General features: G+C 35.7%; 1 protein-coding gene across 3 annotated transcripts in view; it reads right to left on the bottom strand.

The window, feature by feature from the left end:
- ABCD3 (ATP binding cassette subfamily D member 3) overlaps positions 1-17,709 on the bottom strand; it is a 75,234-nt gene that overhangs the window by 35,170 nt on the left and 22,355 nt on the right. For all 3 annotated transcript variants that reach the window (XR_009219740.1, XM_058538572.1, XM_058538571.1), the window contains exons 2-4: positions 16,408-16,444; positions 9,593-9,691; positions 3,853-3,941 (exon numbers count right to left, since the gene is read on the bottom strand). Coding sequence is in view for 2 of the 3 variants with exons in the window: in XM_058538571.1 (XP_058394554.1) it covers positions 3,853-3,941; positions 9,593-9,691; positions 16,408-16,444 (225 nt within the window). In the remaining variant the exon portion in view is untranslated. The remainder of the gene's footprint in view (positions 1-3,852; positions 3,942-9,592; positions 9,692-16,407; positions 16,445-17,709) is intronic.

Genomic DNA, 17,709 nt, shown 5'->3' with positions numbered 1-17,709 from the left:
TATGATAGAGAAATAATTTGCTTTATATGAAGGAGTAGGTGAATAATGCCAAGTGATGTTAACTGGTCTTTTACAGTAAAAAAGCTCCATTGTCAAATAAATTTGAGAAAATCTGAGTTAAACAGAGCTACCAAATGTCTTCACCAAAGACCTTCTCAAAGCTCTTAATGTGTAATATGTGCATTGTAACTCTCTGTGAGAGCTGTGTAGCATGTAGCATTTCTTCTGTCATAGTTAGGATTCCACAGAACATACTTTGGGAAATGTTACTTGAGACTGATAGAAAAATTAATAGTCCAATTTTGATACACCTGCTAAAAAGTAAAAAATTTTTAAAAAGTTGAACTAGAAAAAAGTTAAAATAGAACCATACACAAATGTTTATAGCAATAATATTAGAGACAAGAAGCAATTAAAACAGTACAAAAAGTTTAGAAGTTTAAATTAAAATTGAACCAAACTACATAAAACCAAAGTGCTTTAGTGCTGCCGAAGCTGTGAAACACACAAAATTATAAAACTTTGGTAAAGCACATGCCATCATTCAGCAATGGTTTACCATTGGAGTAGCAGCTATAAATTTAAAAAATGGTTTCTTGAATAAAGCCTTATTTCTGCTTATTATTCCACTGCAAAAGAGAAATAATAGTTAATAGAGGAATTTTACAGTAGCCCCAATCATTACTTCTTCCAAAACATATAAGGATCTTTATAAAAGATAGTTTGGTAATTTTAAAATGCTGCTTATAGCCAAATGGGTGAAAATAAAATATATCTTTATGACTACATATAGCAGCAACAAGGTATGAAGGATTCTCCTCCATATCACGGAATTACCAGTTTCTACCCTAAAGAAGGGGTCTGTCCTATTAAAATCTGCCCACACTCCAAAGTCATTAGCCACTGCTGACAAATAACCCTCGTAAAGGACACTAAAATGAAGTACATTAAGGACCATAACAAGTCTCTCTGAGACTCTTTTTTAGCAGAAATACATGAATCTAAACCTACTTTGGAAGAGGCAAAAAGGAAAAGACAGATAAATCAATTAACAGTGTAGCTTTAGTAGCAAGTTAGAGAAATGTGTTAATTTTTCAAATAAAATTGTTCCATACTATGAATTCACAATTATTTTAAAACTTTTAATTTGACCAAATATCAAAGATCTCACACACAGCAGAAGCTCAAAAATATTTATTAAGGAGAAAGTTAATTAACTTTAAAATGACTGTTTCACAATCAGTGAATTTGGGTTAACAGTATAAGGAAGTTCCTTGTACTATCCTTGCAACTTTTCTCTAAGTTTAAATTATATCAAAATAATATGTTTTTTGGAAACTCTTAAACACTTTTGTTTTTCATTTTTTTCTACATCTCATAACTAAATTTTGAAACTGAGTAGCCCCCAAGTTGATTATTCCATCTAGTAGAGTTACAAGTTGGTTCATGCTACATAATAACTTTCCTCTTGTCCATTATCACCAATTAAATTAATGCACCACATACTGATGGTAGGTGATGATCATAAAAGCTTCCAAAGGTGGGAAAAAACAGATCCAGCACTAAGGAAGGGCAATCAGCATGGGAATGGGCCTCAACTCCCAAGGTGGAAGCTACATCAGCAGTTTTTAACCTTGGCTGCATGTTAGGATCACCTGGTATGTTTCAAAAAGTAACGCATAATTTAATCAGACTCTCTAGAGGGGGGGCCCAGGCATTAGTAGTTCTCAAAACTCCCCAGATGATTCTAATCATCCTGCAGCCAAAGTTGAGAACCACTGAGCTCTACAAAAGACAACAGGGTGATGTTTTCCAAAACTTACTAAAAGCGAGAATGTATAAATACAGCTAAATTATTGATCAAGCATGAGCAGAAGATTTTATCAGATCTACAAAGTCTCAAAATTTACTTCCCTTGTACCCTTTCTCAGAAAAAGACTTTATCTGCCAAAATGAGAAAGTAAATTGAGGACGAGGAAAACAAAAGATCCAGAAAACAGGTTATTTAATGCAAGAGAGAAAGATGAAAGAAATTCCCAAGATCATGATAAAAGTAAATTCAAACATGACTGGTATATAATGGGCTTCAAGCACAATCAATCCTGATTAGAGCAGGAGGACAGGAAACTGACAATAGGTATGGGGTGGGCTGGTAATAGATAAAAATGGACAGATGACCTGGTGTGTCTGACCATATTACAATACTGAAAAGATTTTACAGTGCTGTCAATAAGCTTGAGCTGAATTAGTAAGAAGCAGGCAAAAAACTAAAGCATACAAATAAAAACTTGCAATTTCTAAATGCCAGGAAGAACAAAAAAAATTGTATATAAAAGAAACTACCAAAGTATACTATGTGGCTCAGCTGTATACAATAGTCAAAATCATGTAAACAATAAACTCTGATTTAACAAAAAAATTGTGCTATAACAACATGGTGAGCGTGGGTGTGGGTAGGAGTGTAAAAGAGCTAATTCTCACCTTCCAAAGTAGGAAATAAATATATACTCTAAAACTGAAAAATCTGGAAACAGTAATGCAAGTATGTTACACTGAAATGCAGAGATAAAGAGATGCAACAGTAAAAAGAATAGAAAACACTGGCTCTGGGAATGACAGTTATGAGTGGGAGGAATGGGGTACAGGACTGATGTTTTTGTGATTAGTCCTGTAAGACTAACTTTTTTCTTTTGCTGAGGAAGATTCACCCTGAACTAACATCCGTTGCCAATCTTCCTCTTTTTGTATGTGAGCCGCCGCCTCAGCATGGCCACGGACAGACAAGTGGTGTAGGTCCGTGCCCGGGAACTGAACTTGGGCTGCCAAAGCACAGCGCTCAACTTAACCACTAGGCCACCAGGGCTGGCCTGCTTTCAAGACTATGTGATGTTAAGCTATGTCCACAAATTACTTTTTAGGCTGTTCATATATTACTTTGATAAAAAGGCACAGGACTGACCAAAGGTTTCAGGGAGACCTGTGCTGGAATATAGAAGCCTACATAATTTACACATATTCAGAGGCATGTGGTTAGGGCTTTAATCCTATACAGATAACTTTCTTTACTCTCATAGAGAGATGAATCAGAAAACATACACATAAAGCATTCTTCCTCTTCCCATAAATCCTCTAAGAAGCAAATCAAGGATATGAGGAAAAAATAGGTTATTTCAAAATCTAAGAGCATTTAAAAACTTTAAGTACTGTCATTCAGAAAGTTTACTAGATTAAGTATTTTAAGAAATTTTCTGATAAAATCTTGCATACCAGGAAACAAAATTCCAAGATAAATTTTTTTACTCTGAAATTCAAATTGGTATTAACAGTTAAATGTTAATATCTCAACTGTTATTTTTGTTTTTAAATTCAAAATTATCAATTGCAGTGATTAATAATATGTAGAAAGACTATAGAAAAAACATAGGAAACGTCTAAAAATTTTTTTTCTTTTTAATAAACATTCTCAATGTAATTCCCTGAAATGCTTTCATATATTCCTCCAAATTATCTCATTAATTTTAGACATCCAACTTGGTGACTTTTTTAAACCCCCACTACAGCATTTATTATATAACGCATTTTAATTTTCTATTTAATCACCTCGAACCCTCTCTAAAGGCTCTGCAGGCCTTGGTACGAGGCCTCTCCTGTTCCCCAAGACATCCCTATCATAGAGGAGCATGGTGTTTGGCACACGGGAGACACTCAATAAATACTTGTTAAGTAAATGAACAAAGACATGATTTGATGTATTTATCTCTAATTTAAAATCTATTTCTTGCTTATTAAGATAATGCTTAATATGAGACAAATTCCCTTCATACATATGGAGGAAAGTAAATAGAAGAGTACCTTTCAATGAGAGTCCCATTTTGAATCATCCAAACATCACAATATGTCCGAGACACCAGCATAACAGCAATAAGCATCAAGTAACCTGTCTGAAATAAACCAGGTATAGTAAATTAAACAAATGTATCTTAGAAAGTTAGGGGCCGGCCCCGTGGCTTAGCGGTTGAGTGCTTGCACTCCGCTGCTGGCAGCCAGAGTTCAGATCCCAGGCCCGCACCGATGCACTGCTTCTCCGGCCATGCTGAGGCCACATCCCACATACAGCAACTAGAAGGATGTGCAACTATGACATACAACTATCCACTGGGGATTTGGGGGAAAAAATAAATAAATAAATAAAATTATCAAAAAAAAAAAAAAAAAAAAGAACTTTCTTACAAAAAAGAAAGTTAAAAGAAACATTACCTTGGTAAAGATTTTTGGTTCCTAAATTCAAAACTTTATTCTAGCTTTAATGCAGACATTTTACCTATAGGCCATTTTTAAATATCATTTTAAAAGAATTTTAAAATATAATATAAATAGAAGAGGCCTTATAGATCATTTCATCTAATTTTCTCATCCAGACTTCAAAAGTGCATCCCAGGCAGGTCAAATGACTTGTCTTCATACAATTAGTCTAGACAGAAACTAGCAGTATAACTTAGATTACCTGAATCACAGTATATTGTGATTGTCTTAAAATAATAAAGAAAAATGACAACTGTCAATATACAGTTAAACAATAAATACTGAAGCCTAAAATTTTACCTACTAAGTAGAATAAATTTGCTTCAGTTGGTTAGAAAATTCTCTAATAGTGCACCTGCCTTCACAGGGCTTTCAACTTAGTTATTAAGGTAAGATTTAAACATAAAAAATAAGAAAACAGGGGCCGGCCCGGTGGCGCAAGCGGTTAAGTGCACACGTTCCGCTGTGGCGGCCCGGGGTTCGCCGGTTCGGATCCTGGGTGTGCACCGACGCACCGCTTGTTAAGCCATGCTGTGGCGGCGTCCCATATAAAGTGGAGGAAGATGGGCATGGATGTTAGCCCAGGGCCAGTCTTCCTCAGCAGAAAAAGAGGAGGATTGGCATTGGATGTTAGCTCAGGGCTGGTCCTCCTCACAAAAAAAAAAAAAAAAAAAAAAAAAAAAAAAAATAAGAAAACAGACTGATGTAGGTGAGTATATTTGCATCACTTCACATGATCAATGGCAGGATGGGAAGGTCTCTGGGTAGCAAAAGAGGGTTATAACATTAGAAATACATTAAATCCTAGGAAAACAAAGGAGAGAATGAGGATTATGAGTTAAAAAAAAAAAAAGATGAAGGATTTAATGGAAAATAAGAAATAGATTAAAACCATATGAATTATGGTATTGCATATAGAGCAGAGTTTAGGCAATATAAAACTATCGCAAGCTTCTAGGTAGAACAAAATGTTAAAAAGACAACATTACTTAAGCAATGCTGTGCAAGATGGATCATCGAGGGGAGAGATGAGAGGCTGAGTGACTGGCTAGGAGTCAACTGTCTCTCTGTGTGAGATGAGAATCTACCCTCTACCCTCCAACACACACACATTCAAAACTCACCTTAAACTTTCTAAATTGGAGGAAGAATCTAATGTTATAACCCTCTTTTGCTTCCCAGAGACCTTCCATCCTGCCATAGAAGCTAAGGTCAGGGAAGAGGGTGTGTGGCAGGAGGGATACTTGCTGGATAATGTGTTTAATTTCCAAGTTATGGAACTGAGGGGCAACTGCATCTATCATTTACGTAATTTTTGCAAAACAAATACTGCTTTTAAAAAAGAGGAAGGTAACTGAAAGCCCTGAAATAAAATCACACACCTACGGACAGCTGATTTTCGACCAAGGAGCTAAGAACATACAATGGAGAAAGGAAAGTCTCTTCAATAAACGGTGCTGGGAAACTGGACAGCCACATGCAAAAGAATGAAACTAGACCAGTTCCTTTTGCCATACACAAAAATTAACTCAAAATGGATCACAGACCTGAAGGTGAGACCTGAAACTATAAAACTCCTGGAAGAAAATATAGGCAGCACATTATTGGTCATCGGTCATAAAGAGATCTTTTCAAATTCCACGTCTACTCAGACAAGGGAAACGAAAGAAAAAATAAACAAGTGGGACTTCATCAGATTAAAGAGCTTCTACAAGGTAAATGAAACCAGGATCAAAATGAAAAGACAACCCACCAGCTGGGAGAAATATATGCAAATCATATATCTGACAAGGGGTTAATCTCCACAATATATAAAGAACTGACACAACTGAACAACAACAAAACAAACAATCCGATCAAAAAATGGGCAGAGGATATGAACAGACACCTTTCCAAGGAAGATATACAGATGGCCAATAGGCACATGAAAAGATGTTCAACATCACTAATCATCAGGGAAATGCAAATCAAAACTACACTAAGATATCTCCTTACATCCATTAGATTGGCTATAATCACCAGACAAAAAACAACCAATGTTGGAGAGGTTGTGGAGAAACGGGAACCCTAATTCACTGCTAGTGGGAATACAAACTGGTGCATCCTCCATGGAAAACAGTATGGACAGTCCTCAAAAAATTAGAAATAGAAATACTTTATGATCCAGCTATCCCACTTCTGGGTATCTATCCAATGAACCTGAAATCAACAATCCAAAGAAGCTTATACACCCCCATGTTCATTGCAGCATTATTCACTATAGCCAAGAAGTGGAAGCAACCCAAGTGTCCCTCGACTGATGACTGGATAAAGATGTGGTGTGTGACACACACACACAATGGAATATACTTAGCCATATAAAAAAAGGAAATCGTCCCATTTGCAACAATATGGATGGACCTGGAGGATATTATGTTAAGCGAAATAAGCCAGCGAAAGACCAACACCGCATGATTTCACTCATAAGTGGAAGATAAACTAACACACAGACAGGGAGAACTGTTTAGTGGTTACCGGGGCCAACGGGGTTTGGGGTGGGCATAAGGGGGTAAGGGATGCATTTATACAGTGATTCACAAACAATAATGTACAACTAAAATTTCACAATGTTATAAACTATTATGACATCAACAAAAAATTAAAAAAAAAAAAAAAGGTACTAAAAATATAGCCCTTTAAGTGAAAGACAAGGCAGGGAGTCACAAACACAAAAGTATAACAAATGAAGCCATAAGAAAGAAGACAATGACCAAGCAAGTCTATGTAAGTGAGCTGTGACAGCTGCTACCCCACTGTTTGCCAGAGTGGGCTAGCAAGGATTCTTCCTATCCTCTCCCACCACCTCAAAGTCAGGTATTCAATTGACAACAGAAGAATCTATTGATTTTAATAAATGCTATCTATAGATATCACTTTAACTCTAATACTAACTTCTAATTCAGACCTTAAACACAGTCCCAATCCTAAATTAATCATTTGAGGTATAAAGGTAACATTAGATGAAGATAGTTCCTTTTTTCCTTCACTTTATGTTCCTGGCTTAATTTTTCCTTAAAGTAAGTACCAAGTTTACTTGTCTCACTTTAGCAAAATCTGGCAAACTTTGATCACTGACAGTCCTGCAATGCCTTTATACAAAGGATGTCCTTAGATCACCATGATTCCCATTATTAATGGGTTTGTAGAATATGCCAGAAACTAAAGATTTGCACTAATTTAGGCAGTCCCTCACCTTATGATACATATGATCTTCCATATATTCATATGCAGTATTTTCATTTCTCTATTTCATAAATCAATTAATCTCTCTATCGCTACCTCCAATCTTCTGTGATTTCTATGGGAGTTTATTTCACTTTCTTGAACTGAGGTTCAACTTGGATCTTTACATCCTCAAAGATGGTTCATAAAATGACAGTGGCATGGCTACACCTCAACAGAACTGGGAGGCTGGCCAAGTTAGGCCTTTCTACCCCCTTACTAACTCCCAGAGATCTATCCAATGTCACATTCATTTTATATTCAGCAAACCCTGCTAAGCAGTTAAATGAGCAGTGCGCTGTTAACTGATAAGGGGGTAATATATGAATCTTTCCAGAAAAGCTTGTATTTTAAATAAGGATTCTTCAAAGTCAGGTTGTAGAATGAGAAAACAATTAATTATGCCTGAAGAGTCATAGGAAACAGCCACAAAGAAGATAATGAGCATTAAGCTATTTTTTAAAAATATTTAAACATATTTTTAAACATAAACATAAGCTATTTTTTAAACAAACATATTAAACAAATCATTAAAAATACTTTCACTGGGGTTGGGGGGCGGGTTGTCACAGATATATCATGAAAGCATGAGAGCATAGGGCCTGACTATGAAACAGCAAAGAATGTTCTAAGCAGACGATATTGAAAGGAAGTGTAAAGTCAGGTTACGACTCACCCTATAAGAAAAAAGAAGCCAAATGTTTTTACTAGGGTTTTAGAAAGAAGACTAGTTAGAAAAGGAGAAGTAAAAAGACCAATTAAGAGAGTATAGTAATATAGGTAAGATATAGTAGAAATGGAAAAGGAGAGACTAATTTAACAGAAACTCAAGGACACTTGGAAAAACCACTTAGAAGCGAGGCAGCAGATTTAAAAAGTGTCAGTGTGATCCCATGTTTATTAAAATATGTGCTCACACACAAGAAGACTACACATCAAAATAAAGCAGAGGTTCTCTCTGAGCGGGAGGCTAATGGGCACCAAGAAGAAAAAATATCTCTGCATTTTCCAATTTTTCTTCAAGGAACATGTATTAAATTATTTTTTTAGAGTTTGTTAAGGGTGAAATCAACAAGACACGATGCTGAAAGGAGGAGGAAGGAGAGCAAGTGCAGAGTGACGGAAAAACGTGCGTCCTCTTTGGGAATTATTGTGCTTTTGAAATATTTTATCCTTTTCATGCTATTAATAGATTATAAGCTAAAGCTTTTTAACATGTGAACAACAGGAAACATTACGTTTTAGGAAGACAAATGTGGCAGAAAAGATTAAAAAGGGAAGATTCTTTGAAGGGAGACTAATTAAAGAGCACGATAATATCCAAGTAAGAATAGTCAGAAGGAAAAATGATCAGATCCCAGTCTCTGAAAGGATGAGGTAAGGGGAGAAGAATGAGTCAAAGGTGATGATATTTCTAGTTGTATGAAAGGAGAATACTGAGGTGATTAAAGATGGAGAAAATAGCATTATTGTATTTTTTAATCATTAAAAATACTTATCAAATAATGATAAAGATAATTTTGATAAAAGGGCAAAGGAAGGGATAATAAAACTTTATTCCTATAACCAGCTCACTTCCTGAAAATACTTGAAGAATCCAGAAATCACTTTGGTATCTTAAAAACATAGTTAACCAAATATAAAGAATAAATCCTCAAACATATTCCATATCAATGTGACTTGTTAACATGTTAATGTAATAAAAAGGTCTGCCTTTCTAAATTTAATCTTGTTTCATTATATTGTAATAAGCAACACCGTTTAGGGTAGCTGTACTGAAGAACTCTAGTATTTCGCATAAAATATAATGAAATAACATTTCATAAACAAGAGAAAACTATTTAAAAATTGGCAATGAACAAGGGTACTTGCATGACAAGAAATGATTTACAGATAAAAATTTAGTAGTAGTCTTCATTACCTACATGGAAAATATTTGACCTGTAGTATACCAAAAGCTTTATAATTTTATTGTTCTAATCTCATATAACCTTTAAAGTTGAACACATTATAATTTTATAAGACTTACCTCTTTACAAAATGTTCTAGGGATCATGATTTTCAGAATCCGTGTGAGTCTTGAAAAAAACACCTTGTCCACCACAGCTCGCTCTTTTTTTCCCTCTTTCTACAGTAAAAAAAAAAATCTTTTAAGATAGCTATAACAAATCTACAACAAATAATATTAAAGAACCACGTTTCGTCTATGTCAATATAAACAACTCTCAACATGGATACTGCATTTAGAGAACACCGACTTGTATGGCTCTGCATATTCAAACATGCTTTCAGGAAAATAAGATGTTACCAAAAACTGAATAAGGAAGTGAGAAGTTCTGGATCCACGTGAAAATCTGGGAGAAGAACACTGCAAGCAGAAGAAACAGCAAGTGCAAGCTACCAAGGTGAAAGCCTGTTTAATGTGCTTGAAGAACAACAAAATGGCCCATGGCTGGAGCTGTGAGCAAGGGACAGTAGCAGAAAATGAGGTCAGAGAGACAGCTAAGCAATGGTCAAGCACTTACTGATGGTTTATAATCTACTTCCCAATGAACAGCAGAAATTTTTAAAAAATCTTGCACAAGAATTTTCCTGATATCAATTACAGGAAACTTTTGGATTCATAGATTTATCATTTATCATTTCCAATAGACAATCTGCCAATTCACTCTCTCTTCCCATAAATTCAAAGATAAACAAGGTTCCTTCATTCATACAGTTCACTTTCTAGTAGGGGAAACACAGATAAAAATAAATGGATAAATTGTTACAGATAGACTAGGCAGGGTCATGAGAAAAAGAATAATTCAGAAAGGATGACATGAAAGGTGTCTTTGGGGAGGTGACATTTAAGCTGAGGCATAAATAAAGTGAAGCCATGTGACCATCTTGTGGGGAGGAGCGTAGTGAGACACAGGCAACACTGAGCACAAAAACTCAGGGGTGGGAATAAAATTCGGGTGTACACTGAAGAACAAGATGATACAACTGCTAAAGCAAAGAGAACAAAAATGAGAGATGCTGAATAGGTGGGCAGGGCCTATAAAGGGCAGCACCTTGAAGCCATAGTAAGGATTTAGAGTATATTATCAGTGTAGAGGGAAACCATTGAAGATATTTAAGAGCAGTAATTAATCTTATTGTCCTTAGACATTCCTTCATTTTCACTGATCCATGAAAATGGAGGTATAAAACCATTTGCAAAGATAAGGAAAAAGCGACATGAACTGGGTATGATGAAGGCTATTTACTTTATTACCCTTTGACTGTTTGGAAGAACAGGCAGGAGAAACTTCTTGGAATATGCAAGACACTCCAGAGAGACCCCATCCTCCGCCAAGCCCCTTCCCCAACTCCCATAATCACAGCTCACTTAGTTGTTAACTACTATGCTCTTGATAAACAAACACCCACGGTACAGTAAATTTTACTATTTAGACAAACTTTGGTGTAAATATGCTTCAATTAAATTAATACCTAACTTGATGAGCCTTAAAGTGAATTAGTTTCTGTACTGAATTAAAATAATAATAAGCTGCCATCTATATGTCAGACACCGTGCTAAGTGGTTTATATATATATAATCCTAATAAATAGGCACTGAGTGTAGGACAGAATTGTAGACCAAGAAAGGAAGTCTGAAGGCGCTGTGTTTGTGGAGCTAGATCAGGAAGACTAAAACAGCAAGAACTGGGTAAGAATCTGCCTACCCTGTAACTGCTGGAACACAGTTCAGGTCTTTCAAACCTTGTGAAGGCTGCAAACCTCTTCCTACTGAGCAACAGGCCCGGTTTACTTCATTCACACATGTATGCAATCATTCATCCAATAAATACTATTTACAGTCAGTCCTCTGTATCCTCGGGTTCTGCATCCCCGGATTCAACCAACTGCGGATCAAAAGGCCTGCAATGGTTACGTCTGTACTGAACACGTACAGACTTTTTTCCTCGTCTTTATTCCCTAAACAACACAGCGTAACAACTATTTACATCGCATTTACATTTTACTAGATATTATAAGTAATCTAGAGATGATTTAAAGCATAGAGGAGGATATTCGTAGGTTATATGAAAATACTATGCCATTTTATAGTACAAGGGACTTGAGCATCTGCGGATTTTGGTATCCTGGGGGGTCCTGGAACCAACCTCCCCCCCGCCAATACTGCGGGACAACTGTACTTGGTCCAAGGCACTGTTCTAAATGATGGGGACCCACCAGCAAACAAAACAGAGAAAAAGCCCTACTCACAGTCTATTTACTTTAGCTAGTCTATTCGCCTCAAGCCAAACTTTATAACTTCAACCTAAATCACCCCTTTTCCTTCCTCAAACTGAGAAAACACAGGAAGAAAAGAACAAAGAGAAGGCGATACATACCAACTACCTTTAAAAAAAAAAGTTCTACTCTCAACTTTTTCCTCCTGTCACTGCCTTCCCTACCTCACCTCATCCCACCTATAATCAACACCCTTCTCCATTTCTAGCTTGAACCTTAGGACAATTCCAAGGCGAAACAGCCATCTTCTGACTTAAACAGAGGACTACCTACTTCTAGCTGCTCTCAAGAAGTAATCTAGGGCAAACAATGAGGAATGTTTAAAAAAAATAATCATAGAAAGTAACAATGAAGCACTTTAAAATAATGGCAGCTACCTGGTATAAAATTCCTCCTCCTCTTTTTCTTCTGTTCCTATTGTCACTGCTCCTGTTTCTTAAACTGTCTGAAAGCTGACTGGATTTTCATTACATTTCAATCCATGAAGAGAACGATATACTTCCTAAAGTCATCACAGTGTTTCCTGCAAAGACACTTGGACTGGAGGGCTGGCTCAGAAAGGCTGAAGAAACATCAAGATGCTCTAATCTTCTTGATACATAATAAAACTAATACCTGAAACCAAACTTCATGAGAATACCTATAGAGACAGTATATTTCAGAAACACTACTAGTCTCGCCTAAGAATTCACAATTGACTTTCCCCACCTCTAAACTTCTCAGTAATTTTTTAAACAAAAAAAAAACACCCACGTTGATGATATAAATCTAACATGTAAATTATAGAAAAAGCAAACACACTATTAGATAAAGACCATTTAAGAAGATAAAATAATAATGCAACCAGAAAAAAAATTATATCTAACATTCAGGAGGCGGCATGGTCAAAGGGCAATGAAAGGTTTCTATTAATGTGTGAATCGACTGATAAAGCGGAGATGAACTAGAATTGACTGAAAAAGATAGATGCTTGAAACAGCAAATAAAACAAAAGGCCATATGATACTGACAAGAGTGTAAGCACTCCTGTATATTGTTGGGGAAAGTATAAATTGGTACAACTACTATGTAGCATCTATCAAAATATGAAATCTATACTGAGTATAAAATGGAAAATAACCCAGCAAATTTACTTTTAGGAATTTATCCTATAGGTATTCCTGCACACATGCTTCAACACGAAAATGAAAAAAATTTTGCACACTGTTTATAATACCATAAAATTAAAAACTTAAATGTTCATCAATAATGATATTACATAAATTATGGTAAATTTACGCAACGAAAATTCTACACAATTGTAAAAAGGGAAGCAGCTCATATTCATACAATAGAATACTATAGAGCACTTAAATTAACTAGATCTATACTTATCAACATAGACGAATCTAAAAAAACATGCTGGGAATAAAAGTGGAATGATACATATGATGATTTAATTTATAAAATTTTTAAATATGCAAAAATATTTCTACTTATATTGTTTATGGAGATATACAAATATACACACACCCTAAAAGTATAAGAATATGCATGGGAATGCTACATACCAAATCCAGCACAGTGTTTATCTTTATATATTTTGAACTTTATACCATGTATATTACATTAAAATTAAATGAGTAGCATTTAAAAGCAAATCAATTATTTCTTTATACTATTTTATAACTCTACTAAATCTTTTTCTCCTTCTTAAATCTTATGTCTTATGAAAATTCTCACCCCACTCATCCTACCAAAAATTACAAAAAATTTCAGTGAAAACATTCCCTTTTCAATTGCTTTCCCTCATAAATAACGCATTTGCTGCAGAAAAATTAGAAAGTTCAGAGGAGCAAAAATAAGGAGCCTATACCTACCATTTAGATGTATCAACTGTTAATGTTTGACACATATCTTACCAGATTTCCTTCTAACACATACGTGTGTGTGTGCACTTCCTATAAATTTACAAATGCGCTATCAGTGTGCATACTGTCTTATACCCTCTTTTTTGCCAACCATTTAATCTAACTTAAATTTATCTTGCCCACACTGTATGACTTGCAAATAAGTATACACTAAAAAAAAATGTACAAAAAATAGGAAGAATTAAAAAATGGGTAAATGAATTTAGTTGTACTGACTAGTTACAATGATGTCCTAGAACTTACAGATATAATATGTAGATAGTAGATTTAAGTAATGTAACTAAGTTTTGATTACTCAAATATAATTTAGATATGAGAGATAATGATGACGGAGATATGCCAAAAGACTGGAGATAAGCATATCTTGTCCTGTTTTTCAAAGCCTGTGAAAAAGATTATGGAAACTAAAGAACAGCAATTTTAATGTCAATCTCCATGATATTCAGAGAACAGACATTAATATGGAGGGTTTAGGAAGACTTAAGAGAAAATAGTCACTAGAAGACAGCATGAGTTTACTAGAAATAAGTCATGTCAACTATTCTAATTTTCTTCTTTGTTAAGGATATTAGCTGACATGTACAACGTAAGCTCCATGAGGACAGGGACTTATTTTTATAACGGCTATACACTCAGAGGCAAGAACAATGCCGGGCATATATGAGGGGCTCAATCAATATTTGCTGACAGACTGACTTAATAAATGAATTAATAAATTAATCAAGGAATTTGTTGTTTCTTATAAAATTATTGTGGCCTTAATGGAGTTGTAAAGTCACAGCTGAATAAACCATACCCAAAAAAAACCAAAAATAAAGATTAAGAGAGATGCCACAGAGGAATTTCTTTGGTCCTTACCTAGTCGATACTATCTACAATTTTGAGGAAGAAAGAGAACGTAAATTAAATTTGTAGATAATATCTTCTACCTAACATACTAGATGTTAGAATTACATTCAAAATTACACTAATAGTATAGACATACTATAAGACAGACTAATAGTATAGACCCAATACGCTGACATTTACAGGGATAAATTAATGTTTATTTAAAAGAAAGCAACTGAGTTTCCATATGACCCAGCAAATAGACTCCTAGGTATATATCCAAGAGAAATGAAAACATATGTCCACACAAAAGCTTGCACATAAACGTTCATAGCAGCATTATTCATAATAGCCAAAAAAAGGAAACAACTTTAATTTCCCTCATCTGATGAATGGATAAATAAATGTGGTATATTTATACAATAGAATACTATTCAGCAATAATAAAAGGTATGAAATACTGATACATGCAACAACACAGATGAACCTTGAAAACACTGTGCTAAGTGGAAGAAGCCAGTCACAAAAAGCCACATATTACATAATTCTATTTATAGGAAATGTCCAAAATAGGCAAATCAATAAAGACAGAAAATAGATTAGTGGTTGCCAGGGGCTAGGAGGAGACGGCAAGGAGAAATGACTGCTAAGGGGGTTAAGGAATTTCTTTTTGAGGAGATGAAAATTTTCTAAAATTAGATAGTGGTAATGGCCACACAATTCTGTGAACATACTAAAACCACTGAATTGTACATTTAAATGGATGGATTTTATGGTATATAAATTATATATCAATAAAACTGTCATTAAAGAAAAGAAATAAAGAAATCAACTGATGAATACAGATATAGAAGATCATTCATGACAGCTGTTCATCAGAAAGATACCTGAAGATTATCATTTACCATAAACTTCACTTAATGTAAACAGCAGTTATGGCTAAAAAAGTAAAAGAAATTTTAGGCTGAATTTTAGCAATATGGTCTTCGTATCAAGAGATGTAATAGTGCTGATGTTTTCCATGCTAGTCAGACCACATCTGGACAACTACGTTCTATTCTAAGCATAATGTCTAGAGAAACTAACTAGTCCAGGTCCAGAGGAAGGTACAGAGAATTGAAAAAGGATCAGAAACCATGACATGTGCGGGCCGGCCCCGTGGCTTAGCGGTTAAGTGCATGCGCTCCACTGCTGGCGGCCCGGGTTCAGATCCCGGGTGCGCACCGACGCACCGCTTCTCCGGCCACGCTGAGGCCACGTCCCACATACAGCAACTAGATGGATGTGCAGCTATGACATACAACTATCTACTGGGGCTTTGGGGGTAAAAAATAAATAAATGAAATCTTTAAAAAAAAAAGAAAGAAACCATGACATGTGAGAAACACTTGAAGGAATGATGGTTGCTTAGCATGGAAAAAAAAAAAAAAGACTCAGAAGATACAACTACCTTCAAACAATATGAAAGTCTATTAGAGAAAACAGCGAACTTGTCCTGTGCTGCTACAAAAGACACAGTAAGAGTCAATCACTAAGAGGCTAGAGGGGAAGATTAATCTCCTCATGGGCTAGAAGAAATACAGTTATAGCTGTTTCCTAGGTAGTACTCTCCATCAAACGAACAGATTCAAGTAAATACAAGAAGTCACCTAGCAAGGATTCCTATTTCAGGAAGAATTCCTATAATATGTAGCAGATTGGAGATGATATTTAAGTTCCCTTCTAATTCTAAAATTCTATGATTTTATTCTAATTCTAAATTATATAACAAAATAAATGAAATAAATGCATGAAATTCCAAAGAGGAGATGATTTAAAATTTTACCTCATTGTTCTGTAATGGTGGCTTTCCATTTTTCTTACTGCAGAGAAAAAGAAAAAAGAAAGAGAGAGAGAGCTTTATTTGCAAACCATTCCCATCATAAAAATTATTTTAGGATATCAAAAGAATTTACCAAATTCTCCAAATGAGTTTCTTCTTTTACATATCACACAGAAATAGAATATATTAAATATAACAGTCCAGCTGCCTCTTACTAAGCATAATTTATACAAAGTACTCAATAAATGTTAACTACTACTATCGTCTATCACGCATTATGTTGGTAATTTTTACACACACAAACACACACACACACTTATTTTACAAATTCTCCCATGGAGAGGTGGAGTCTATTTCTCCACCCTTGAATCAAGGCTTGGCCATGTGAACTGCTTTGGCCAATGGGACACAAGCAAATAGACACAAGTAAGGGCTTGAAAAATGTTTGTGCATTGGGCCCTCTCTCCCACTGCTGGGAATCTTTTCCTAGCCATGTGGGCAATCCCAGGTTAGTTACCTGAAAGATGAGAAGACTATGTGCCATTCCCATGTTACAAATGAAAAAAACTGGCTTGGAAGAGTCAGGAGCACGCCCAAGGTTCATGGTACTCAAAGGAGTTAATCTGGCACTTGAACCCAGGCCTGACTATTAATCCAGGCTACCTTCCTAAACAATATAATAACCAGCTTAGGTTCTTTTTACAACACATTTCCATAGCACCCTATGCTTCTATGTAACAATGGTCACATTTTACGTCTCTTGTTTAATGTATATTTCCTCCCAGGAAATTAGTTCCATTGAGATCAGGAGCTATTGCAGGTTGCCTTCTCCAAAGTAAAGGAGAGATGGTGTGTGGGGTATAAAATGTTTATTAGGGATCACACTTGTGAAAGGAAGGCGAAGAAAGCAAGTTTGGGCAGAACTCAAACTGTGATGCAGGCCCAACAAAATTTGGGCCAACCAGGTGGGAAACCCTGAAGCAAGTACTGTCCATCAGAGTGCACTGTGATGGGCGGAAATGGTCAGGTGTTTATACCTCTTCCATGCTCAGTCTGCAAATGCATGCTGCTCCAGGGAGGTCATGACCTCTGAGTAGGTGGCTCTGCAGCTAACGCAGACTCTAAGGTGTGGGCAGAAGGGGTTACCTGGTGAGCCACACTCCTCAGAGCTGGACAATAAGCCCTTCTTTGAAGGGGCATCTAGGTAGCACATTTCCGTATCTACTACAGGGGTCATATATTACTCAACCCTCTATGTTCAACACCTAGTTGAGCTCCAACAACCTGTAAGAATGAACCTTTTAA

Source organism: Diceros bicornis, chromosome 4 (assembly GCF_020826845.1).
Source record: "Diceros bicornis minor isolate mBicDic1 chromosome 4, mDicBic1.mat.cur, whole genome shotgun sequence".
NCBI classification, from domain to species: domain Eukaryota; kingdom Metazoa; phylum Chordata; class Mammalia; order Perissodactyla; family Rhinocerotidae; genus Diceros; species Diceros bicornis.
This window is presented reverse-complemented; position numbering and strand designations above follow the sequence as displayed.